At 41.7% G+C, this 27,817-nt stretch overlaps 2 protein-coding genes across 4 annotated transcripts in view; one reads left to right on the forward strand and one right to left on the reverse strand.

Annotated features, from left to right (window-relative positions):
- The window catches only part of LOC308313555 (phosphatidylserine synthase 2), a 21,961-nt gene extending 12,951 nt beyond the window's left edge, over nucleotides 1–9,010 (reverse strand). Inside the window, exons 1-3 of one of the 3 annotated variants that reach the window (XM_080760743.1) lie at nucleotides 8,925–9,010; nucleotides 7,647–7,939; nucleotides 156–257 (exon numbers count right to left, since the gene is read on the reverse strand). In XM_080760743.1, the coding sequence (XP_080616869.1) occupies nucleotides 156–257; nucleotides 7,647–7,834 (290 nt within the window). In that variant the 5' untranslated portion in view covers nucleotides 7,835–7,939; nucleotides 8,925–9,010. Of the gene's footprint in view, nucleotides 1–155; nucleotides 258–467; nucleotides 559–7,646; nucleotides 7,940–8,418; nucleotides 8,618–8,924 lie in introns of those variants that run through there. The other 2 variants (XM_080760742.1, XM_080760744.1) reach the window with 2 other exon arrangements.
- A 13,326-nt stretch (nucleotides 9,011–22,336) lies between these two features.
- On the forward strand, nucleotides 22,337–25,431 carry LOC308314278 (cyclin-dependent kinase inhibitor 1B-like). The gene is made up of 3 exons (XM_080761819.1): nucleotides 22,337–23,137; nucleotides 23,312–23,429; nucleotides 24,362–25,431. The coding sequence occupies exons 1-2, from the start codon at nucleotides 22,570–22,572 to the stop codon at nucleotides 23,425–23,427; spliced, it is 684 nt and encodes a 227-aa protein (XP_080617945.1). The 5' UTR covers nucleotides 22,337–22,569; the 3' UTR covers nucleotides 23,428–23,429; nucleotides 24,362–25,431.
- The last annotated feature ends 2,386 nt before the right edge of the window (nucleotides 25,432–27,817 follow it).

Consider the following 27,817-nt stretch of genomic DNA (forward strand, 5'->3'; position numbering starts at 1 on the left):
TGTGTCGTCGAGCACAGTCCAGGCACTCGTTCACTCACTGTGTTGGATCTTTAATCTTTCACCGCTCCACTCAAAAGTCCATACACCTGCTTACATCCCATGTGCATGCATGCGTGCGTGCGTGTGTGTGTGTGTGCAGTTGTGCACGCACTAACCTCTTGGTATTATAAGCCGTGTCCTGTGGTGTTTCCTCCAATAGAGTCACATACACAAGAACACATGTCAGAATAAACAATACTGTTACAGTATGAGCACGCCTAGAGAGAGAGAGAGAGAAAGAGATAGAGAGAGAGAGAGTTGTGAAGAATGATCAGATGGAGGCAGGTATAGGTGGAGAAGGAGGGGAGGAAGGAAGAGATGGAAACAAACATTAAAACAATGTGTAGATAATATACTGTACGTACAGGTAACAGATATACAACACCGTGCTGTGCAATACGACCACAGTGTTGCAGCTGTGAACTGACCAGCCCTCTACTGTTGGCCACACTGGGGTTACTGTGTCTATTGGGCTGGGACAATAGAGCGTCGCAGTCGCCCCCGACGAGCGGCCACAATCTGGAGGAGTAATATACAGAAATGTTTTACATGTCTTTGCATTATAAAAGGCAGATGCAGGTCAAAGGTTTGTCCTTGGCTTCTAGGGAGTGTGCAATGTGCTGTGCATGCAACGTTTCACACAGATCGGTGCAGTTACAGGTAGAAAAGGTGAAAAGCTGCCTTATGGTGGCGCTATAACAGGGCATTCTGGAGAATGTGGGGAATCCAGGGAGTGTGTGTGCAAAGTTTGGCATTGGCCGGGTAAACGGTGCCGGAGATTAGCTGATAACAGATGGACGGACAGACGAACGGATGGAGTGCAAAACATACTCTCCCCATGCCTTCGGCTGGTGGAGACAAAACAAGGGCAGGGTACAAAACTTTATGTTGTTTTTCTTCTTTCTAATATTTTTTTCCGCCCAAAAGAATTGTGTTTATTGTCATGGTTTTTCACCATCCGAGTTAGCTTTGTCCGAGGCTTAATGGTGTCTTTAAAAAAATACTTTATGAAACATCTATGGGAAAAATTAATAGAAAATTCTCTTCCGGGCCGCTCGTCATCATGAACGGGGGGGGGGGACGGGACGGGGGAGACACGACGACTGCAACACTCTATTACCACCGTGCCAATAACCAACATGTACTTTTAGAATAAAATGTCCTACTGTTTTTTTTATTCTGGCGTTGGGTGTAAAAAAGTTCAAGGACATTTGGACAGCGAAGGGATGTCAGCATTCTTGCTCAGAAAGAGGAACCGATTAACATGCTCTTGCACTGTGACAAGGACCATCCAGAAGACTCTATTGACTTCTTAGACGCTAGTATCTGGCTGGGATACAAGACACTTGAAGACAGGCATCTTTTGTTTTTTTGCCAGATTGCGCAGGAAATAATAGACTTTCCAACACCTTAGTGGGTATTTTTGTTTTTGTTTTGACCTGCCTGTAAAAACTGTTTTGACCAACTTACTGAATCCTGATTCCTGACCTCTATTGTCCTCACCAGAAAATGGAAATCAGCACCATCCAGTGGACTTAAAAGGTAACTGATTGTATGCCATGCAAAATATTGCATGGCAAAATAGTTATCGTTATGTACTAATGTGCTGTATCGAATTGTCTGCCACCCTTAGTGTAGTATGTGTCAAGTAAGTGTGTCTTGCATCATGTGTGTGCCTGTGTTCCAGTGTTTAGACTAGGTCAACAATGGGGAATGATTAGGTTTGTCTCCTCCTGTATCCTCCCTGTTGCACCACCCTCTCAGACCTGTTTGGCAGGAGTCACAAGGGACACACTGCATGCTCTCCTCCCTGACAACCAAACACATGCACAATACACAAACACCAAAACACCCTGCAAAAAAACTCTCAAACACCCCAGAATCTGCCAGATTGCACAGTGCAAGGTGCAAACACAACACACACACTATTTCCCAAGCTACTGCAATCTAGCCAAGCATGGAAGCAGGGCACGGGTAACAAAACTGGAGGTTATATAATAACCGTGGTTATTTGCGATAGATCGCATGTGAGTGAACATCCCAATTGTTCCATTTTACAGAAAAATTTATTCATACACTCCGGCGGCCTGTCACTTTAAGGCCACGGGCTATGTGCGTGATGACACTGCGACTTCCGCTTCTGGCAACCGCAGTTGCCCATGCCCTGACCTGAGGGCGGTTCACACGCTCCAAGGCAACCTGTAGAGGCCACTGAGGGCTCGGTAACGTCCAGGTTGTAATACCTTGCAAAAGTTGAAGGCGGCGACGACCAGTTAGAGCCCAGGATGCGTAGAGTGAGCCCTCAACCACACAGGTGATAGAGTACCTCTGCTGGAGTAAGCCATCTGAATGGCCTCCACAATCCATTGGGACAGCCTAACCTTAATCACTGGCTTCCCCATGGCCCTAGTACCCCATGCCACAAACAACTGACTTCCTTTCCTGAAGGAAACCGTTCTGGCCATGTACATCCGTATGGCACTGCCACTGACTGGGCACAAGGTGTGTAACCTCTCATCCTCAGCTTACACGAAAAGAGGGGGGTCGAAGGACCTCAGGTCCACTGGCACAATAGTGGCAATGGAGTTCTTGGGGACAAATGCTGGGTTAGGTTTAACCGTCACCCTAGTCTTGTCCGGACTTACAGACAAGGCCTGTGAGTCACTGACACGTTTAGCCGTCGTGAAGGCCACCAGCAGGATGACCTTCAAGGACAAGGCTTTCATGGCCAGTTTGCATGTTCTCCCTGTGTCCCCTAGGGTAGGTACCCCCACAAAAAACATACAGTAATCATGGTCTCTAAACTACCTCCCCCTGGCCAGCCGGGGCGCCTGATGGAGGGGAAAGGAACTGGTCGGAATAACGTCTTCCTTCCACGCGCTACGTCCGACTGGGAAAACTCCCCTGTCAGGTGAAAAGAAGCAGCTTGGACTCCTCATGCATAGAAGGAAGCATGAGGTCAGTCCGCTGCCCCCCAGGTTGGCAGAGGAAGTGTAGCGCCCAGGATTCCATTCTTTTTGGATTGTCGTGATATTGGATTTGTTATATGGGATTTGTTTTGTATTGATGCTGTTCTGACTTGCCACTTCAGCTCTAGTAATAGTCAGTGAAATTAATACTATCAAGTCGACCATACCACCCATGACCAAAATTTGCATTTTAAAACAAAATGCCAGACGTCAGAGGGGTAAATAAATAAAACATAGGCTACACATAACTTCGCGTCACCAGGCATTTCCACACGGCGGAAAGCCTGCTTTTCATTGCAAACTGACTAGTGTGATTAGGTCTATGCCAAGCCCACACTAGAATTCTAGAAAGTGGTAGAAAATGCGGATTGTTTTTGTTGAATGCAGAATCGAGTAGTCTAGTATCGCCAGCCGTGCACTCTAACCCTAGGAATAAAAGATGCATACGAAATGAAGTATTACAAGAAGTGTACTATGTAATGGATGTATTGGATTTGGATCGTGTTATTTTGTAACCTCAACTGTACTCCCGAGTATGATGATGATGATGATGATGAAGAATGAAGATTGAGTACCTCAAGAAAATTCTTGAATTCATCAAATGATTTGATGGCCAAGGAGAATCGTTTAGGAGGAGCACTGCACAGGCGCCCTTGGTTACCTTTCTGCTCATTTCGGCCTGGCTCTCGACCAGATCAGACATTGTGCAAAAAAATGGTCCGTTGTATTTTTGTTGATAATGATGCATACCTCATTAGCCTAATAGGCTCTGAGGAGCTGTCCATGGTCCTAGAACTGTCACTCATGCACTCTCACTATGGAGATGCAGGTTTGTTTTTGTTTTCCGTTCGCTGTGGAGATGGCGAGAAATTATATCAAACATCACTGTGTTTTTGTGTTCTGTGTGGATGACAACTTCCTTTATGATTTAACTTTGAAGTAAGCCTACTAATAGGCCTAATAATAAGTGCTTTGCACCTTGACTTGTCTGCTAGTGCTTTCATTGATATAGCCTAATTACATTTTTGGATTGATTTAGTTGCTTGTCGGTCCGACCTGTCGGTGCATCTATGTACAATTTACATAGTGATTTTCAGTGGATCATTCTGTTTGTAGGCTATATGTGACATTATTACAAATTGTATATATTTTTTTAATATAGCTTATCTACAATATCATGGGATGTTTAAGATTAAAGTGCCTCCCCTCTGAAAGATATAGCATTGTCTCACAATTTGACAGGGGAGCGGGGGCATTCGAACAAGTGGCTAAATATGCCTTTTTTTAAGAAACATTTAGGGCTATTTCTTTATTGTTATTAACTATAGTCCTATCCTACTAGACCCCAGGAAATTACATCTGGCCACAGTAGTTTTTTACTGTGTTTTTGAACGAACACCTGGAACCTAGGGGGCTGCCATACTTACTGTGTCATAGGCTCAATCGTCAGTTTGTCACCTACTCCTTCACATTCAATAGACCAATTCAATAGATCTTCGTGCCCAGATGTAATTTTCTTGGGTCTAGTAGAACTATAGAAAATAATAATTTGCGTAAAACTTAAATCGTTAAAATTTAAAAAAGGCAGCAAATGAAAATATATTAACACTCACCTTTTACTTTGGTAAAAGGTGAGTGCTCAGTGGCCTTGTGGTTAGAGTGTCTGCCCTGAGACTGGGAGGTCGGGGTTCACCGGCCGGGTCATACCAAAGACTAAAAATGGGACCCAGTGCATCCCTGCTTGACACTCAGCATCAAGGGTTGGATTGGGGGTAAGTCCCTGCGACATACTAGCGCCATGTCCAGGGGGTGTACTTGTACATCAAGCTGCCTCACGCTACAAAACAGAAAATAGACTGGTGCCCTATGGGCCTCATACTTACTTTTTACTTTCTCTAATCGGAAGCATAACGGAGCATCCTAAAACATGAACCTTGGTTGGAAAAAAAACAAAGTTGAACTTTAAATATGAGAAAGACTATTTCAAAAACAGATCTACAAGCTGGGAGCTTGTAATTTGACTATTTCCTCTACTTGATGTACCAACCGTACCGTGACGATTCAGGTTAACCATCACCAATGACGGGGCCAACGGCCAAGTACAAAATTAAATGGGGCAGCTGCATTCTGGATGGCGGATTATATTTCTGCACGTCAGTTTGTTTAACACTGAGTGGCTACAAAGGTCACAGTAGGAGTGTAGGCTGTGCCATTTTAACAAACTGCAGTCTGCAGTCTTGTTTTAATCCAAAGAAAGAAGACATTCCACAACACTTAAACGTCTGCTTAAGAAAAACATAGTGTACACACACATGCTGGAAAACGACCAGCCTGTGGTTATGCCAAAATAGGCAACCTCGTGCGTTACAGTATAAGATACTAAGCCTAAGGTCACAAATTTCGATATAACAAACCGCACTGCTTCCCTCTACAACAACACAAGTCAAGATTCACAGTGATTCATTCAGCGCCTCGTGGTCACAGGACAAGGTAATCCAAACGCACTGGGATAAAACTAAATAGAAACATAATCATGAGTCATTAGTGCACATTTAGTAGAGTAATATAATCTGCGATTACGTGATAATCCCGTGATGATGATATCGCTACATCAAACAAGACTGATTGATAAAAGCTAAGAACTCAAACCTTTTAGATGGGACAGCACAGCTGTTTCTGTCATTTGCTTATCTTGCTTTTAGTTTTCTTTTTCTTTCTTTGTAAGCATTATTTGTCATTATAGACTAGTACGCACAATGTTAATTTCAGGAATGCCTTGCTGTGTTCACTTTGATGTTAAGAATAAATAAAGGACAGAATTTAATCACAAAAACAGTAATTGTAAAACGTGTAATTGTGAATAACACGAGTATCTTTGTATGAGCACTATAACTACAAGCATGATCTTGCACCAATCCCTGTGTGTTAAGGTCTCATGGCAGGAAATAGCTGAGCATCTGTAGTAGAGTACCTGCCATCACTCTTAAATGTTCTGCTGAGATTTCTGCTGAGCAAGCAGATAGCAGTACCAGCCAGGCAGTCAGCAACACAGACAGACCACATAGATCTGTTAACAACTTGGTATTGGTAACAGATCTAATACCAAGCTAGCTGAATGTGCACAAATAAACATCAGTCCCATTTAGCAATAAACGGGATGGATGGATCATGGATGGATGTATGTACCAATCCAACGGAGTGGTGGGAGGAAGGACAGGGTGGATGATGTGTCACGGTTGGTATCAACTGAATGCCTTTCAACACTGATGTGCGGTAGATTTTATAGAGCCAATACACGTCCAGAAGACCTCCAGAAAACTCACCAGAGTGCCCAGCCAGGCCAAAGGTACCACCGCTGAGCGTTGAACAGAAGTATCTGTAGAGTGTGTCACACTATACCCATCTGCATAAATATCTGTCTATATATATCAACCTATCTATCCACCTGTATAAGCTATTTAATAATAATAATAATAATAATAAATTGCATTTTTATAGTGCTTTTCCAAGTGCTCAAAGCGCTTTACAATGGTTCATTCATTCATACATTGGGAGGTGAAGCGGCGAACAGTCGACGCCAGCGTCCTCACTTCCCACATTCACACAGCAATGGTGGCGAGCTCGCACCGACCGACTCATTGGAGGCAATGTAGGGTTCAGTGTCTTGCCCAAGGACACTTCGACATGTGGACAGGAGGAGCCGGGATTCGAACCGACGACCCAGGGATCATTGGATGACCTGCTCTACCTCCTGAGCCACAGCCACCTGATTTATCCACATCATTCACACCTACTATAGATCCAATAATGGATCAACCATAAATGTGATGTCCCTGTGTGAATCCAAAGGGAAATTTCCATTATATAATTATACCACCCCTTATATTACGGTACCCCGATCTTTCTCACGCTCTTGTAGAATGGAGGAACAGAACCGTTATCTATCTCACATGATTCACAGGCATTTCACATCCCTGACAGCATTACAGAGCCATATCAAATGACAACAACACTGAACCTTAGAATGCAAATGGGAAAATGTAGATTCAGTTATAGCAGCAGTAATACTAACATTCATCATCACCTTTGTTTTAACATTAGCAGTAGCAGTACAAGTAGTAGTAGCAGCAGAAGTAGTAATAGAAGTATTACCAGGCAGCAATAGTAATAAGCAGTAGAGGTAGCAGTAATATGAGTATTAGAAGCAGCAGCAGTCATAGTACAATTAGTAATAGTAAAAGTATTAGTAAAGCAGTAGTTAGTGCCGACTAACTATACTTGCAAGTAGGCCTGTCACAATTATTACATAATCGTCTAATCGCAATTATTTCGTCATAATCGTCATAATTGTTTGCATGTTGAAAGATGTTCATACATTAAAACAAGATGAAATAGTAGATGTACAAGCTTACAACACGTCACTGACACTTTTTAGCTTGTAGATCAGCTATTTATTATTTTTACCTTTTTATTATAAAAAATAATGTAGCCTATGTCAGTCATTTCTTTATATATTTCAGTTATTAGTCATATCTGGCCTGTGCAATTATTATTTGTGTGACAATTAATCGTCAACTTATATTTGTAATCGTGACAGCCCTAACTTGCAACATATGGCTCATTTCATGGTCAACTCACCAGAAAAACGTGTTTGTTCCATCGTCTTCAACTTCAGACTCTGTATTCCTCCTTGACAGACTCTCCCTGGAACTCTGCTTCACCTGCTTGGCTTTGCTGGGCAATCCGTGATCCACAGACCCTGCCCCGGGCTGCACCGACGGATCCACCGAGCCGTTATTGTTATTTTTGCTGTCTGGTTTAGTCATGACTGATCTGTCGGGTGGACTGTCCAGTCTGATGTGTATGTTGAAGTTATCCGTTGGTTATATTCCTGTCATCCGCGTCAGCCCCACCCTAAAGACTGTCAGCATCTATGGGGATTTGGTAGGACGTGGTTAGGAAATACATCTTGTATTATCTAGCCTGTGGTATTTATCTCACTATCAGATCCACGCCAATATAAAGACTTTTACATTTTTAGATTAGATTTTCTGTCAGCATCTGAAATGGGCAACATCATGTATTGCGACGGTTTTCTGGCTACGTACATAAACAGCAAACAAGCTATAATGCCATAATATCAAGTCAGAAGATTTCAGTGACTTTTAAACCACTGTTTCTGTGCAATGCATGGTGGCAAAAGACAAGAATGCGAAATCAGTGTGTCCTGCAAAGGAGACCTTGGTGTATGCATAATGCATATCAGCACCACGGGCTATCTATCTACCGACTGACCTGACAGACTATAAAAAAACGATCGCCGTCCTTAAATGATGAACGTTGTAAAATGATCTAGTCAGAAATGACTTGCTGATGTAACATGCATGTTACGAGACAAGTTATACCTTACCAGATTCATTGGCGATATTATGACTGCAGTCATACGGTGAGTTCACGCGGCCCGGGGGACACTGTCTGCTACATTTGTCATATAGCTTAATATCATCTATATTATCAGAATTTAAAAATAAATAAATTAACAAGGTCGGTTAAAGGGGTGACTTTATGGCAGGAACAGATTAACCCTCCGCACTAAACACACTAGATCACATGGGCGTAAACAGGTTACCGTCCGTAAACACATTATTTCCGGATGGATTATCACAACAAGAGTCGTTGAGCTATCGGTGCAGCGTTTAAACCTTTATTTTGAACGTGTATTCGGAACTCGCCCTAGCGTTCGTTTCGGCTGGATTGAGGTAACTTAACGCGTCTGTCTGGCCGTGATGTTAGCTTGTCTCTCCCGTCCAATGTGATATCATCATCATCACATTGTTGTCAACTTGTCCGGCGTTCGTTAATAATTCATATTCGTGACAGTCAAACTTTTTAACAGTAACATTGCGCAGTGATCACCTCTCTCTGGAACCTTCCGAATACATTCATCTTTTGACCACGTTTGTCCTTGAAGTTGCTCAAATCTGTGAATGTCACAACAAAACTCTTAGCTCCAAGCTGTAACTATTTGAGTGTCGTCACTTCCGTTGGCTGTTATTTGAACGTGACTGCAGTTTTATTTATTTGTTTTTAATTGCGAATCATTCCTGGGAAAACAAACAACAATAGCATTATTATTATTATTATTATTATGTTTTTTATCGTTTTAAATCCTCACCAGAGGCAGGGAGTATAGCAGTATAATTATTGAATTATCAGTTTGCAGGAAAGAATCACACCCATGTGAAGTAAGTGGTGCAACTCCGTGTGGGTGCCCCCGGGGGTCCATGGAACCCCCAGGCCCACAGGAATGCACCCAGGGGGGTGGGCCGGTTCCGGCGAGCCGCCCCACGTCCGAAATGGTTAAGAAATTACAGTTACCGTGTGGGGTTTCCAATCCCAGGGTGTCCCTCCCTCTACTGTACTGTACTGTACTGTACTGTACTGTCACACCCAAAATCGTCAGTTACTGTGTGTGTGTGTGTGTGTGTGTGTGTGTGTGTGTGTGTGTGTGTGTGTGTGTGTGTGTGTGTGTGTGTGTGTGTGTGTGAGGCTGCGCAACAGCAGTGACACTGTGAAAACCAACCAAACGCTATTTTCGAGCTCAGACAGACCGACCCAGCCAGCCAGCCAGGGACAGACCCAGCCAGAGACACACAGAGACACCACTTAAAAAGCACAGGAAAGTACAGTTCAATACAAGGTCTGCGAAGAGGATTTAAACCCCAAAAAGTTAGTTCAAGTTAGTGCAAAGGTTTCTGTCTGTCAGGCTAACAAATCTTTACTTTTGTAGAGTGGTCTGTGAACTTACCAGAGTTCCTCCTGATCCAGTGAACTAACCCAAATCTGTCTACATTGTCTACAAAGACCTGCACACACAGCAAGTTTCCATTCCCTATCTGTGAATAGCCTCATCAGAAGCTATTTAAAGCTTTTCTCTGAATGAGCTCTCTGAACTGATTGGGTAATTCTAACCCAACCCAACTGAAGAAGACCTCCTAGGTCGAAACGTTGGATAATAAATATATACAGCATCATGGCTACGTATGTGCAGCCTTTTTCTCAATCTTACGTAATTCTAACCTTTGCCTGATCTGGGCTGATTTGCTTCAAGTTCATCAGGGTCCTTGTCTGGTACAACGCACCTGGAAAGCCCCTGCAGCTCAGGATAAGGAGTGGGCTATTGAAAGTGATGTGTTAAGAATTATATTTTTTAGTATGTATGGAATATCAAAAAGCTGTTTGACATCTCCTTGTCAATCCCAGAGATCATGTAGGGCAGGCTACCTAATTTGGTGAAGATGGGTAATAAAAAGAAGAAAATAATAAGAGAAAATACTTAAGATTTAAGTGAAATCACTTTTGGCTCTAAATTCTTTAGATATTTGTGATGACAACTTTAAACTGTGCTGTGCAAACTGTTTTTTGTGTCCATATTTGCCCCAAAAATAGTTCCATGTGATAGAGGGGTCAAAGTTGAACGAAAGTTGCGCTAATATTGTAGAAATAGGTCAACAATACAAATTACGTATTTCTATATAGATATATATTTTATATATTGTTTTTATTGTTTTGTTGTGTTTTGAATGTTCTTTGGTTGTCTTGATTTGGAGTTTGTGTTTTGTTGTGTGTGTTTTAGTTTTTTGTATTTGTCACTCTGTTTTTATTTCTCAATTTACTTCTATATTTGTAAAAAACGAAAAATGAATAAACAGAACATTACAAATTACGCCTGTTGAGAACTTTAGTTTTGGCCGGTACAGTACGGTACAGTCGCAATAATAATAATAATAATAATAATAATAACATTTATACCGGTAAATAGAGTACCATCTCACATTTGACCTTTTCCACTGCACTGCGATCAGACACTGGGACCCCTCAGACATGTGCACGCACACACACACACACACACACACGTACACACACACACACACACACACACACACACACACACACACACACACACACACACACACACACACACACACACACACACACACACACACACACACACTCACACTCACACACAAAAACTAAACGAGGCCACTTTTATCTCTCTTTGCTGTGTGATGTGTGGCAGTGAGTTGGAATTCCGGGTAAAGGTCATGTAGGCCTACCCACAATGCTGCTGGATAGACAAAACTACAACTATGTGGTTTACGTATTAATCTAGTTTGAAGACAAGCTGACCTGTACTGCTGGCTGGCACCAATGACATACTGTCTGTAGGAGGTACCTGATGTATTGACATCGAAACGTGTTGTGAGCTTTCGCTATCTTCAGCGAAAGCTTTACCCATAACAGAAAACAGAAAAGATACTAATATAGGGCCCTGAGGGACTCTGCTCACGGATTTAAGTGGTTAGTTGTTGGCCTGATCCCTGAGAAACTCATAAACTTGGTGCACAGTGGCGTCGCTAAGTGTACATGCAATATGCATAATGCGTAGGGCAACACGTCGCCAAGGGCAACACAATGAGCAAGGCACCAAGCCCCCTTTTTCTTTTTTTCACGTGTTCCTCCTGCAACGCTACTTGCGTGCCTCCACCACAGTAGATCTGCTCTGACACAGCTGTAGTTGCCCCTCCCTCTCTCTCCCGTCTCCACCGGTATGGTAGTAGCAGAGTCACGTGTATACTGTCAACATTATTTAGTTTTGAAACAAAAGCGCATTCCGCTGGTTACAAGGGAAAGGCTCCAGCATGATGCATCACTTGAAAAAGTTGCAAAGTTGCAGGTATTATATGTTGATGTGATTATTTTACCAACATTAGGACAAGTGGCTTAAGTAGAAACGCAGAATATAAGGTTAATTTAGGAAAATCAATGGCCCTACCCCTAAACGTTCCTGAAGAAATTGATCTGGAGTTATCTTCCTCACCCTTTCAGGTGACAGGTTTTAAATACTTGGGGATCAATATTACCTCTAATCTGAAAGAACTGATTGACTCAAATTACACACCCCTGGTTTCTATCCGTATGAACATTTTACCTCGTTTAAACTATCTGTTCCAAAATCTTCCCTGCTACTTACCACACACAGAGGCAATGTTGTGTCACCCAAGAACATTAGACTCCTTACTGTTTACTCACAATGTAGATAACATACAAGATCTTGTTGACTACTACACTCCCTATAATACACTTATGGTTTGGAAGGATGTGAGGAAATACTTGAAGATTCCCAAATTCATGTCAATCGTTTCAACAACTAAAAGAATAATTTAATTTAACTTACAAATAGGGACTTCTTCAAGTATCTCCAAATCAGACACTTTTTGGAAAGCCAGAGGAGAGAGGGGAAACTACATTTGAATACTTTAAACGGTTCCAATAAATATTGATGCCAATACTTTTGTATTGAATTCCGGACTTTTACTTGTAACCAGTGTTGTTTTCGTCGACTAAAACTAAGACAAGAAATGTTCGTCAACTGCCTTTTTCCACTGATGAAAACTAAATGGAAACTAAATGAAAACTAAGCTATGATGACTAAAACTAAGACTAAATAGGCTATGCTGACAATTTTGTCAACAAATAAAAACAAGACTAAAATGTTAGGAAGGGACTAGTGGACAAGAGATCCAGTAGAAGTCATTTTACACTTGGTTGCATGCTGAAAATAGCAGATCTACAAGCTCACGTCACAACGCACAGTGCGACGCGTTGTGAGCTTGTATATCTGCTATTTCCAGCAAGTGTAAAAACAGTAATTACGGCAGCATCAAGGCCGTGGTTAATGTAGCCACTATGTTTTGTAATAACAATCACAATCTATAAAGTAATTAGTAACTCAAGTTTTGAAATAATTGTAGTAGAGATTGGATCTGAGATGTAGCAGTAGAAGTAAAAGCATTGGAAATTAGAAATACTCAAGTAAAGTACAAATACCTCAAACTTGCACTTAAGTACAGTACTTAAGTAAATGTAGGCTACTAATTACTTTCCACTACTGATAATTATACAGCAGGGAGAACATCAGATGCTCATGTCAACGTCATACAGAGTTTATGGATGAAACATATTACTGCCATGTCAATACAGTTAGTCCATTTATCACTCATTTCATGTTTGTTGGATCTGGTGCCTCACATGTCCTCGGGGTTAAACTACACTGTATAAAATCAGCATGAAAAAGATAGATTTTTCCATCTATTATAAGTGACAAAAAGTTTTAATGACCATTTCAAAAGAGCTGTGCACATTTTTGACACACAAAATGCCTCCTCCTCTCATCAAGGTGTGCAGGCATCTTCAACTGCTGATCCTGATGTATATTTTATTTTTTCTCCTATAATGGCCGATGTTCTCCTTGCATTGTATTCGCTGGACTCAACAAAGTCTCCTGGTCCCGGCGGCCTTGACCCTTATGTTTTGAGACTAGCTGCAGCAGTTATTGCTAAACCTATAACTGACATTTTCAATCTTTCGCTAATTTCTCAAAGCCTACCCGTTGTATATATCATCCCATCCCAGAGGATTTTGATAATTGGGCAAACCCTGAAAATATCATGGCCAGTGCCCAGTTCTGAGTCTGGCTTACAGTTATAGCATTCTAGCCAAACTCAGCATCCAGAGTTGGGAGTCAAATCTGTTTCAGTTGTGCTAAAAAGAACCTGATAAAAGAAAACAGTCCGTAAAATAGGCGTATACGGTATTAAGCAGCTTGCTCATGGACACTTCGGCACATAGATTGGGTGAGCCAATGGGTCGAATGACTGCTGACCTTCTGATTCCCAGATCAACTGACTACCCACTCAGCTACAGCCGCCCCCACTGACTGACTCTCTATGAATGTGCATCACACAATTACATTAGTCACAGACAGTTATTGGGAGTGGAGACAGACAAAGGTTGTCTAAGTACACTTTGAAAAGGCAGCAAGCGATGTAAAAATGCCAGTGGGGCCGTGGCCCAGGGGCCCTTGGCTCTCAGGCCCCTTTTCCACCGGTTCAGTTCTTATTGGTTCTTAGTCCATGAGCCAGAGCTCCAAAATGTAAACGTTAATTATGAATTGAGTGGGCAAAACCATACCTATATTAGATTGTTATCACCATTAAACTTCCCCAATTGAGTACTTACACGAAGACAATGATTTATTGTATTACAAATTTTACATTATTAAATATGCAAATGAGACATTATGTAGGAAAATATGCAAAATAATCAAAAAATTGAAAAAGCTACTACTGTGGAAGGGTTATCATGTATTAATTTACTTGTATTGACCCTATAAACAATTTAATACAGGGTATAGTTTGCCCACCAATTTTTGGAGCTCTGGCTCATGGACTAAAAACCAAAAAGAACTGAACCGGTTCCCATTGGGAACCAACCGGTGGAAAAGGGGTCTCAGTGGCCCTTCGAGGAAATTGGACAGCACGGTACTGGGTTTGACGTCCTGAAAAGGGCTCCTGGGGCCCTTCATTGGCCATTGATTTTGTTAAATTGAGGTAAATATTTTGATAAAAACACGAAATTGTTGTGCGCACGCCTGCTATGGGGGGCCCTGCAAAACTTACCGGCCCAGGGGCCCTGGTGGGGGTTAATCCGTCCTTGCTGTAATCTAAAAGACTTAGAGATCACCGTCGTTAAACCTAAAAGAGAGTTCTACTGGGGGTAACACAACCACCCTAAAGACTAATCATTGTGTATATTCCTGCACTATACCTGCATCGAGTTATCTTGGTACACAGAAGTTGATCTATTGAAGATTCTGACCTTCAAAGTACATCATTTTTGTTTTGATTGTATTGCTGTATTGCTGTTTTGTTCTTTCTGCTTTGGCAATGTAAACGTATGTTTTCTCATGCCAATAAAGCCCTTTGAATTGAATTGAATTTAATTGGGTCATGGTTGACAGACAAGAGAACCTGCCGGATTCAAACAATCCTATGATGATCCTACTATGATCTCTGTTCCCAAAAGGCTGAGGATGACAGGTCTTAACTACAGACTAAATCAAGCAACCCTCATATGACCCAGACAAGTCCCCCTAACATCTGGATTAATGAAGTCCTTTGTCTCACCCCAAGAAAGACCATCACTGCCCCCTTCTGGATGCCCTGCAGACGTAAGTTTCACTACATATGTCACGTTGTGAGCTTGTAGATCTGCTACTCTCAGCCTGCAACGGCATTATACGACGACATTATGGAGAATGGACGTGGTGGCATTTCACTGGATATTGTTGTGCAATGGCAGTTATTGCGAACACGCAGCTGTGTCACACACAAAACACACACACACACACACACACACACACACACACACACACACACACAACACACACACACACACACAAGAAAACGTACAAAAAAAAAGTCTGTGTATATGTGTGTGTGTGTGTGTGTGTGTGTGTGTGTGTGTGTGTGTGTGTGTGTGTGTGTGTGTGTGTGTGTGTGTGTGTGCGTGTGTGTGTGTGTGTGTGTGTGTGTCAGACTGCCACAACAGCTGCGTTCGCTTCCCACGTTCACACGTCTTACTTACTTGAACTGCAATTATAACTGTGGAGGTATCTCATTGGCACAGTGTGGGTGGGTGGGTGGCGCAGGCACCAATGAAGAATCCCTACAAGTCTCTCACACCATTTACTCAAGTACTGTACTTACATACTTACGAACATTCATCAGATGTGTACTCAATTCCAAGTGAAATAATACATGTACAGTATTTACCGGTGTTCATCCAAGCGCATTTTGGAATGTATATGCTATTACTCTTTGTGCACACTTTCAGCAATGTGCAATAATTAATCTTAATTATTATTTATCATCCTACAACCTACTATACCAGCCCTTCATGTACATTGCATATTGAATTTTTGATTATTTTGAGTAAATAGCTGTAAAATTCCTTGTATTTGTAGACATACCTGGCAATAAAAAGTTGCCAGGTCTCTTTCACAGATTGACACATTGACAGCTCATCACACTGCCTCTCCTGCCTCTGTTATACAACGAATATGCTCCCAGCCTCCCACACTGCCTTCTTCCCTGCATTCTTACCGCCTCTCTCTCATACACTGCTTCTCTTTCATCTTTCTATACCCTCTCAATTCTCAATGGAGAATGATGGACTGACTGCCTCCTCTCCTTTAATGAAGAAAATATAACTCTGTTATCATGCCATTCCATCTGGGACGACAGGCCAAACAGAGGTTAAAATAATGAGTTTACTTTAGAATAGATAGTACCTGGGGTGCTTTTGGTGTGTTATCCCCCAAGGTCTGAAGGTCTGAACACTGAATGGGTTTATTGGAGACCTGGGGCATTATTTCAGCATGCAGAGCCAAATTAATGTGTCTACAAACTAACGGCGGTAATTATAAAGGAAAAGGAATGCCCAAACACAATTAAAGTAATTTATGAAAAAAGGACTTGCTAAAGCTAATTAAAACTAGAAATGCACTCTGTCGAGGTGCCAACTTGTACTGCCGACCTCTACGAACTTATGATCATCCCCTCTATAAAATATATATACCTACATTGAAGTGTACCTTAGTTACGTAACATCACCGTCAACAGCCAATAAGGGACCACCGTTCTTACCGACATACTGTACATACCTTTTACCCACCCAACATCGAAACATATCTTAATTACGTCACCATCAACAGCCAATTATAACCATGCATTCCACTTTTGATCCAGCCGACCACAGTACTTGTGTGCTCTGCTTGCGCAAGTAATAAGACAATGATTAGCCTAAGGTGCTTGGGCAGGTCATTCCAGACACAAAGAGCCCCGGCAGCAAAGGAACGGGCAGCCTTTGTCGTCAGCCTGGACTCAGGAACAACCAGCGGGTTCCCGCCCGAAGACCTCAGGCTGCACAAAGCTCAAAAATGTAATTAGGGCCTTAACGTGGGCCAGGTCATAAAGTGCCTTAAAAGTAATCAACTAAATCTTAAAATGAACCCTAAAACACACAGGCAACAAGTATAGGGAAGTTTAAATAATTGTACACAACACACATTTTTACTTTTTAACGTTAACGTAAGTAACTTAAAGGTAGTGTAAGTGATTTTCTTTGGTTAAAATAAGTGTTACATGTTGTGATACTACTCATTGCTATATCATTTTTTTTGTTTTAACCAAAAAATATCACTTACACTACCTTAATTTCAGTTTTAGTTAAAAGTCTAACATTATTGTTCTGTGCAACTGCAACTATTAATTAACTATTAATTGTTCTAGCTTAAGACAAATGTTCTTTAGCAAAAGACTTAAGTAATCAGTGTCTAATGATGATCATTATGAAATAGCTTGACTTTCATCTTTGCAGGACAAAGTAAGGTGCTGTGAATAGAGGGCCACCCCCGCCCCCCAACCACACAAGGACATCCTGTGGTGTGACCTTCTCTCTGACATCAAAGGGCAGGTAATGAGGTGGCCACACCTTGGATTATCACCTCTGACCTCAGGTTTCGCAGAAAACAAAACGTTAAAAGAAGAACGAACTAAATGATGACAACAGAGGAGGGAAAATAAAGTGTGTCGAAGTGCAGAAGGGCAACCTGATGAGCTGCTATGAGAACGGCATGGTGCTACAGAGGGTGTTGCAGTTAGAGGTGGAGAGGTGAGCTTCCCTCCCTCCAGGATATAATAGAAGTGATGCTTATAGCCATGGGTAGGCAGAACATCAATAACACTCACCACAGCACCAGCCACAATTAGTATGTTCATGTTCACGCCACTGCTGGTAGGCATAGGCCTGCATGCTAAACTAAACTTTTCCAAACCCCCGAATAGCCTTGATCTCTTGACAGAATTAGCTTTTAAAAAACTATATCTGATCTGTAACTAAAAATACATTGCATGGATGCACCTGGGACGTATCCTCAGTGATGTATCCTGAGTTCAATGGGGTTTCGGGTCTTTCAACATCATACCCCTCAGTCACAGGCGACCCAGCCGGGGTTGATCAAATCCCGACATGCGTCCCAGTAGCTACCCTCGATCAGTCCATCAGTTGCTCCGGAACTACTCTGTCGGGACTGGGAGAACCAAATTCTGGCGCGTGGAAGGACTAGGCTCTGTGGATTGACTCCTGTCTGGGCACTTCCTACGTCTCACCAGGTCCACTCCTGCTCTCACCAGGCCCAGGACCTGTGTGTTGCACCAGACTCCCAGCACCAGGCACTTCATTCAGGAGTGGTGGATTATAATAGCCCTCCTAAAGGCCTCACCAAAGTTTGTTGGGCTTCCTCCTCACGGAGGACACAGGCTGGGGCGCTAACCCATACTGCTCACCCGGGTGCCGTCTACATTCCGGCTATCACCCGTCTATAAATAATATAAATTAAACTTTTGAAAATACCATATACACTTACAATACTTGCAAGAGACTGTGACATACATGCCTCAACTTTTATATATTTTTTAGGATGAATGTATATTTGATATAGGCCTAGTTGTCCTGTGACTTTTTCCTCTGTATTTTGCTATTCTTATAACCATATTTTATAAATCAGATTTATTCCTAGAATAATTTCACCCAGTTTTAAATTACACCTGTTAATTCCACAACTGTGAATTTAGTTTATGATCTTTTTTTACATATCTTACATAACATGTGTGGTTATCGTTAAAAGTTTGATCATTTGTGGAGATTATCTAGTTGAACTAAACGTGTTAATATCACAACAATTTTCTTGATTTATCCAAAACAATGCGAAAATCTGTGATGGGAGTTCATGGCAGAGATCAATTCTGGGTCTGTCTATAAAACAAGATTATAGACTATATAGAGATTATAAATAACACACATACGCATGCACACATGTACACTACACACACATGTATTGTACACACACACACACACACACACGCGCACGTGTGCACACACACACACACACACACACACACACACACACACACACACACATACACACACACACACACACACACACACACACAGATTAAACAGGTTAAACAGGCTATGTTACTGTACTGTATTGATTTATCCAAAACAATGCGAAAATCTGTGATGGGAGTTCATGGCAGAGATCAATTCTGGGTCTGTCTATAAAACAAGATTATAGACTATAGAGATTATAAATAACGCACATACGCATGCACACATGTACACTACACACACATGTACACACACATGCATGCGCACGCACGCATGCACGCGCACACACACACACACACACACACACACACACACACACACACACACACACACACACACACACACACACACACACACAGATTAAACAGGTTAAACAGGCTATGTTACTGTACTGTATTGATTTATCCAAAACAATTCGAAAATCTGTGATGGGAGTTCATGGCAGGGATCAATTCTGGGTCTGTCTCTCACACACACACACACACACACACACACACACACACACACACACACACACACACACACACACACACACACACACACACACACACAGGTTAAACAGGCTATGTTACTGTACTGTAACTTTAGTTTCCCTGGCCTGTAGTAAGAAATCCTTGAAGGTTAAACTATTTAAGAAATCACAACTGTCTTAATTACTCGTTCAACTGGCCAAGCAAGAAAATCAGAACAGGATTTTTGTTATGCTTTATGTAAAGGGTGCGGTCAGTCTACTCCACGCCTAGTCCTCACGAAACTAGGCGTGGAGAAATCTGAGGGAGGCGGTATAGTCACTAGACTCACTACGGCAGGGCTGCCCACACATTTTGGACTTGAGAGCTACTTTTAGAATAGAATTACCCTATTGTCGCACTTCCAAACATCAATCTTTCATCAAATTTAGAGGCCCTCATCTATGGAATTCCCTAGATGTTTCACTTAAATCCTCATTATCCTTGCCAATATTCAAAAAACATCTAAAGAAATATCTTATTTCTTCCTCTCTGAAGATTACATGTTTTACTTTGATGTGTTACATTTTCTTTTGTGTGTTTGTTGTTGTATTGTTTATTTCCCTTTTTTGTGCAGTCTGTGTTTTTATTTCTTTATTGCACAACTTTGCCAACTTGTAGACTTTTGTATTGTTCTTAATGAACTTTTAATCTGTTTAAACCAATGACCTCTTGCATACAGGAAAGGATTCCAAATAAGCCAGCTGGCTTCTTCCCTTCCCTTCCTTGAATCGTATTTTTGTTCTTTGATATGTTATTGTCCATTTTTTGTATTACGTGCTAAATAAATAAACCTAAACCTAAACTTGCTAAATGACCAGCTCAACAAGATCTACCCACTGAAAAAAATATTATACCATTGCTGAACATAGTTTAATATGTAGGCTACCTGAGAGGGCTTTGGAATAGCGGAGTTACCGTTACCCCTCTATTTCCCATTCCAAGTGCATTTGTCTTAAGGCATAAATGGAATAGGCGTCTTTTGATGTAAATCTTTATTTTTTTACATTTAAATTAAATATTATTTTAGGAGCGTGTGATCTACCTGCACAGCCTTTGTGTGTGTGTGTGTGTGTGGGGACTGTGGACAGACATGTTTGAGGAGTAACATCTAAGCTCTGACCATGTCCACCTGTCCTAACAAGACCAACAGGTCAAACCATTAGGATAACTTTCTCTACTGATGTAATCAATCTGAAAGTATTTACCATATTATGAACCCTAGCATATTCTGGGTGGGAATCAGGTTTATTTCTCACATCACAGGTTTATATAAATAACTATGTGAAATGATATATTTATATATTACTTTTACAATAGTTTACAGTATGAATCAGTGTTATAGCTTTACATGTGTATTGTGTAATGTGTTGTCCACCTCTGATCCATAGCTCTAATGCGTTGCATTTGGATCAGAGCTAGTTGTCCACAAGAGGTCACTAACGCACCACAGTAGTGACTACCTGGTAAAAGCGTGTCTCCATCTATGGTCTCCATTCAGTCAAGAGAGGATCTGATCAAATGATTCAAGGTTCAGGTCACACAGAGTGACAGAGATGTTCCACGGAGTGGATTTTATAATTTTTACTTAATCACATGGTGCGTGGTCGTGGATCTCCCTCAACTAACTGCCCTTGAGCAAGGCATTTAACCCGTGGAGAAGAATGCAGCATGGAGGGTCGTGAAACTTGCCTCGTATCTGCCTGCAGCCTCCCCGGTGTCAAAATATCTGTACGATTATCTATGCGACTCTTTCACCACTAAGTGGTGCTGCTACAGCCCATATCCACGGGCACAGTCTCCATCTTCATTTCCCTTAGTCATTTTCCCGTAACATGTTAAGACATGTTATTGTCTTACTCTTAACATGTTAAGACATATTATTGTCTTACTCTTAACACTAGGCTATATGTATTGTGCGTGGGTAATAATATTATTTTAAACATTTACATCTGTCCTAGAGCTGCCTATCATTCGAATGTATAGTCCTGATGCAAATGCAGTCTGCCTTATAAGGCTATTACATTATTTGACCTCCTCAGGGATTAATAGATTTTACTCTACTTTAAACTATTTTAATTGTGATTCTATGCAAAATGATAAAATATAAGCATAAGCGATTCAAACTGTTTAGGAAGAAAAGTGACCCATTACTATAGCCCTAAAGCATGCAGTCTAATGTAATTTATCCCATTGAACTTGCTTTAGTGTTGGGCAGCTTTGCGCGCATCAGACTCCTCCTTGCAACTTGGTGAGGGTCAGGTCCGAAAAAGACAAACAAATTATGGTTTTATTTTCACTGTAATGCAATGTATAATTACCTTGATGTGAACGTACTGTAAGTAGGCTAATTAAGTAGGCTTAATTAACTAAGTAAATTTTATTTGTAGAGAGGCTGAGAGCACCCTTCACAGAATAAAATCCTTATTAATGTTGAATTCCAATCCAAATCAAAATAACTAAGAGGTATGCAAGCAAAAGTGGAACAAAACAATCAACAACAACAAAGTATGTAGGCTACAATTAAATATAAATGGGAATAAATTAAAGTGTACACATAATTCGATGTTTTGCATTAACTTGTTAATAGCAGCAATTTATTAAAATGTATTGTATTGCTCTGTTGTAGGACAGTAGTAGTAGTTCTACCGGCATGTATCGACTCGAGTCTCGAGATCATTTGGTGTAAACAGTGCACTCTCTCCCACCATAGAGTTACACGAAGGTGAAAACTACCAAGTAAGCACACTAAAAGCTGCGACAACATTATTTTTTTAACACTTCCCAAACAGTGCAAACCTCAGCTGAGCCCTGACACTCACAAATCCAAACACTGCACTCTCGTTTGGCTTGACGCCCAATCCGGCCCGCGGCAGCCAATGGGAGACCGAGAGTGGGGGTTGTTGCGAGTAAACAAACCAATGGCCGTCCGAGCTGATGTGGCTACTACGAGTTCGTGAGTCGGCTGAAGATTATAAATGCGTCGTGATAGCTGATTCTAGTTACATTTAAACTGAGATACCGTGTGAGCAGGGAAAGTGCGTTACGAGTTTCTGAAAGACAGCGCGACTATTACGTAGTACGTACAGAGAAAGAAAAATAATAATAACTGTGATCCCGATACTATCGCGATTACCGGGGATATTTTGAACTACATTTCGTGTTTTTCTTTTCCTCCGGGAGTCTCTCTTCGCACCATGTCAAACGGTGTCCATTTGTCGCTCGCAATGGAGAAGCTCGTTGCGAGGAGAACCTTTCCGCTGCACGCACGGACCAGCGTCTGCCGCAGTCTGTTCGGACCCGTGGACCACGACGAGCTGAGCCGGGAGATGGACGCCAAGCTCCGGGAGATCTCGGACAGGGACCGGCGGAGGTGGAACTTTAATTTCGAGTCCGACGCGCCGGCAGAAAGTGGCGAGTACGAATGGGAGGAGACCCCCGCGGAAGAGAGCCCCGCGTTCTACCGAGACGCGACGCAGAACGCCCGGAGCCGAGTGGCCGCTTCTTGCCCCCCTACGCCCGTCAAGGTGCGCCCGGAGCCCCGGCGGCTCCAAGTGGATTTACCGGCCCGCTGTGAAGAGCGTCTGGTCGGTACCTCTTCGGGCGACGCCGCTCCTACGTCCTCCACGGAGGTAAACCAGGAGAACCGCACCGACAGAGTCAACGCCGCGGCCGGAACCCGGAGCAGCAGACACGGCGTTCTGCGACGCAATAAGAGGCCGGCAGCCGATAGCGCTTCTGACGCAAATACCACACGGATCACAGGTAAATTAAATGACAGAAGCCTGTAGTATAATAATGTCCCCAACTGGGACATGATGTGTTTTAGGCTACGAATTTGATTGATAAATAATGGGTAATAAGGCTTCCCGTACATGTGTCATTTTCTCTAAAGAATGATTTCTAACCCCTTTTTCATAATTCTCTGTTTCTCTCCAGATTTCTTCGTTAAAAGAAAGAGAATGGTCGAGACTAAATCGAGTGAGTCCTCCTGCCACCATCACTCCCTGTCTCCGGTCCAAGAAGAGATGACCCCACGGAAGAGAATCCGCTGAAGGTATGTGTGTTTTTTAATCCACGTTTCGTTTGAAGCAATGCAAGTTATTTTTATGTTGTTGCTTTTTTAACGGGGGTGCATGTGTTGTATTAGTTTTGGGCAAGGCCCTACATCATTTCACCATTGCATTATGTGAGTAAATTATAAAACGAAAGGTTTAGCCTACCTATATTGTTTTTAGGACAGTGATTGAGCTTAATAGCTGACACAATCATGTTTTGCTGGGGGTGTATTGGATGTTATATTGTCTAGTTTTACTGAAGCTTTTCAATTTAATACTTTAATTAATTTCATGTCATTTCTCGTGTTTTGGGCAGCTTAGATGATCAGATGTTTGATGGTTATTGTTTTGTTTTTTAAATCGCTATGTATTCAGCTATAATAGGTCTGTGTGTATATGGTACTATTGGTAGTAATAGCAGTTGTAGTGTCGTAACTGTCGATGGCAGCACGTAGTTGTACAAGGCAGTGGTGGTTGTAGTAACCAGGAGCACTATTAGTGGGGGAGGGGGCATTGCGTCATAGGGTGCCGGGGAAAAGCGCGCGAGAAGAGGCGCCTGCGTGTTGCGGTACGCGGTGTCATATTTCAGCTGCAGCAAACTAACTGACTGAGCAGAGTGAGGAGAGGAAACTTGCGGTTAGTGTGAGACACGGCCGCTTACAGTCTCTTGCGCATGTTTTTTCACCAGTTTACTTGCGTGTTGTCGATGGTACAGGAACCAACAGTGTTTGAGATAAATTATAATACGTTAATTAATGGTAGGCCTAAAGAAAGAAGAGGTTTAATGCTTACGACGACATGTCGGGGCTTAGACTGAGAGGCTGACTCATCATGTATTTCTGGGAAAAGGGTGTGTCATTTTTTTTCCACTTGTCAAGAACTGCAAAAAGTGGACATAAGAACTGACCTCTGTGTTCTCTCTGTTCCGCAGGTTGATTTTGTTTGCACTATAAAACCACGGAGGTCATCGTTTGCGGAGGATATTTCTTTCCTCTGCTCCACGGGCTGTCTCTGCTGAAAGCGGAGAGGAGGGCTGGGGGACTGACTGACTGGCTCCTCCACCCACCGGTGTGTCGCCCCGGAGAGCAGCCTGCAAATACAGCACTGTTTCCCTAACAGTGGGTCATGGACAATTTTTTTATGGGCCACGGCTTGAGAAAAAAAATTCTATTTTCTTTTCCATTAAAAAAACCCACACATTTAAAAAAAAATGTATATATTTTTTATAAATCTTTAAAAACAAACATTTTTTTTGTTAATTAAGAAGTAGGCCCAAGTGAAAATAGATGACCTACAAGCTCACAACGCTGCGCGCAGCGACGCTTAGTGCACTTGCAGATCTACTTTTTTCACTAGGTTGGGTCCAGAGCAGGCGTCTGCTCTCTGTTTTGAGTCTTGACCTGAAAAGTTTGGGAACCACTGAAATACAGGACTGTGAAGGCGACTTTTTTTTGAACCGGTCGGGAGAGGAGGAGAGGGAAGGGGCACTGGATGATTGGGTGGGATGACATTGTATCCAGAATATATGTAGCATTCATGGTTGCTTTGCAATACAGCCACTTGGCAGTGTTAAAATGTTGTTGTTTTTAACATTGTGCAATCCTAAATGACTTAAAATAATGTCTACACTGGCCAAAAGTGTACAGCTTTATAGAAACAACAACTTATAAATATTTTATTTCAGTTTTTTATATATTATAAGTACATTCGTTTTTTGTTTGTAAATGTATATATTTTGTAAGACTATTCTAACTTATAATTTATTTATGTTTCTTCATTTGTGATTGAAATGCCAGGCAGATTTGCCTCTGGTCATACCAGTATGTTTATTTTATTTTATTTTATTTACTATTTTCATTGTTGTTTTTTGCAATCATGTAGCCTTCGACAGTAGCCTACACTTGAAAACTAGGTTTCTTTGTGTCTCTGAGCCGTATTTCTTTGTCCTCATTTATGTCTAAAGAATGATGCAAATAAAGTATTTTTCATTTCAATTCTAAACGCTGTTCTATACTTTTTCTCACCATTTCTGTACCAGACACTTTTCTTGATCTGTTTTAGTACACCAGATATTCATTGACATAGTCAAGTCTATGGTAGCGTCTCTATTGTAACCATACACATATACTGTATATTCCCATACAAGTTCAAAATGGCAACATATAGGCCTGAGTCGCTACAGAGTACTACAACTCACCATTGTCTTACATCTCTCTAAAATGTGAACGGTGGAACATGACTTAAAAGTGCCAGTCCTGCTGACCTGTATACCAGACTAGCTGAACAGAAGGGATTAAGACAATTAGACCATTGAGAAAGTTGGCTGCTGCTATACAGCTCTCTTGGCAATGCAGCTCTGCTTTAAGGACCTGTGTGGCTGAGTTACAAAGCACACAGCGTCATTGCGTCAACCTCAGAAAATCGTTATTGTTGCATGAAACACTCTATACCCCCCCATCATCCCCATAGTGCCCATGCAAGGCTAGTATAAGTGGGCTACAAGGCCTGTCTTGTGGTTAATGTTCATACGCTATAGGACATTAACAATAAACACTGCTTTACAGTGCTGGTTTCATGTTTCAGCTTAGCGGTGCTACTGAAAAATAATGTGGCCATGAACCTTTCATTACTATGTAGTGACCTTGTGTAGTGAACTGAGATATACAAGGTTATTACAGTTCTATTCATTCAGGGCGCTGGTGGGTTTGATTTGATCTGTTATTTACTTTCTGAGCTTACACATTGCGGGGCTAGTAGCTGTATTGAGACATGTTGCAGCTGTGCACGGCTATAGGCCGGGATTTAAAGGGCCTCTAAAGAACGGCAGCAGCTGCCTTTGGAACCCTGCATTGTCCCCAAGTAACACCCCACCCCACATTCACCCCACCCATCCACTCCACAAGGCTCTGCAAAAGAAGCACTCACACACACACTGTTTATTTACCCCGGCATGGACACACCACCCCGATACACGCTACACGACACAGCACCGGGCGTGTAGTAGGGCCACCTGCCACCAGCGAAGGAGAAAGAAAGAAAGGGAAAACTACTAGTCTTTTTTGGTAATTGTCCATCCGTCCATTGAAACAGTCCTATTCAACAAGGTCATACTTGCAAAGTTTTTAGTCCTTAATTGAAAGAGGGTACATTGCACCAGCTCTGAATGCTGCTCTGTTCTTTCTCCTACCAAGAAGGAATATAAAATCAAAATATACTTCTGATAGCTCTACAGTTAGTTCACTGCATCTGCAACATGTCTTCATCATGTGACATGTCTCTCTCCCTCTCTCTTATGAAAATAGGTGGAAAATATTGCATGTGTATTCATGATTCACATCCTAGGAAAATCATGTGAAAGGGAGGGAATGAGTGGGGGTGTAGTGGGTGATTGGGGGGGGTGTTGTGAGTGTGACATATCTTTTTATTGTTATTATTTTTAATTTAGATGACATGCATGTTTTGATAAATGACTAGACTTTTGCTGTCCAGAGCAGTGACTTTGCCAACTCAGTGTGCAGCAGTGGCAATACTCTTCTATATAGACTGTGACGCTCTTGTTTGTGATTTACAACACAATGCGTCTCCCAGAGCTCCATTCTCTCCTTTTTGTTGCCATATGGCACATCCATGTAGACACAGCCAACAGCACAGGGGAGGTTTTTGCCTTGAAACAATTTAGTTGGAAATATGGCGTATTATTTTGGCTACAAGCTGATATTTAATATAATGAAAATGATAATATATGCACCAATGTCAATATGGTGGCTCCTGTCAATCCCAATTCAAGGCAGAGATGTGCAGACCAGGAGCCATTCAGTCAGACTGTCTCGCAAACAAAAGATAGTTTTGTTTGGCCTGCCTGCATTGATAAGGAATAAAAAGAGATACATATTATAATGAATCTACTACGGCTATCCAATCCAGCTAATTAACATCCATATATACCTGCAGGGAGTCTATAGAGTGAGTATCCGTTCAGTTAAAACATTTTTAAATTGTCTGTAGTTAAGGTGATAAAGGTTTAACAGCTGCTCCTGTGTTAGTTTAATGAAGTCTGTTTGATGCTTTTAGGATCAAGGCCACAAACTATAAATGGCTTGATTTTATTAATTGACTTTAAGGTCTGTATATCAAAAAGAAATAAACAAAAAAACATGTGCGTTTTAAAATATCAATTGTTTTCTTTAAAAAAGAAAAAAGGGTATTTATTTTGAGTCATTGTTTAAAAGGTCCTAAGGTCAAGGCCCTTGAGACAGCCCAAAGTGGGCCTGTGCTCAAAAACAAGATAAACGAATGATATGCACTAGTTTTCAATTTCATTATTTTTGGATTAAAATGTTCATTTAATGAACAAACTGTTCACATAATTAGTCGACTTTGGTTCAGT

The sequence above is a fragment of the Protomyctophum bolini genome (genome assembly GCF_963924005.1).
Source record: "Protomyctophum bolini genome assembly, chromosome: 4".
Lineage (NCBI taxonomy): Eukaryota > Metazoa > Chordata > Actinopteri > Myctophiformes > Myctophidae > Protomyctophum > Protomyctophum bolini.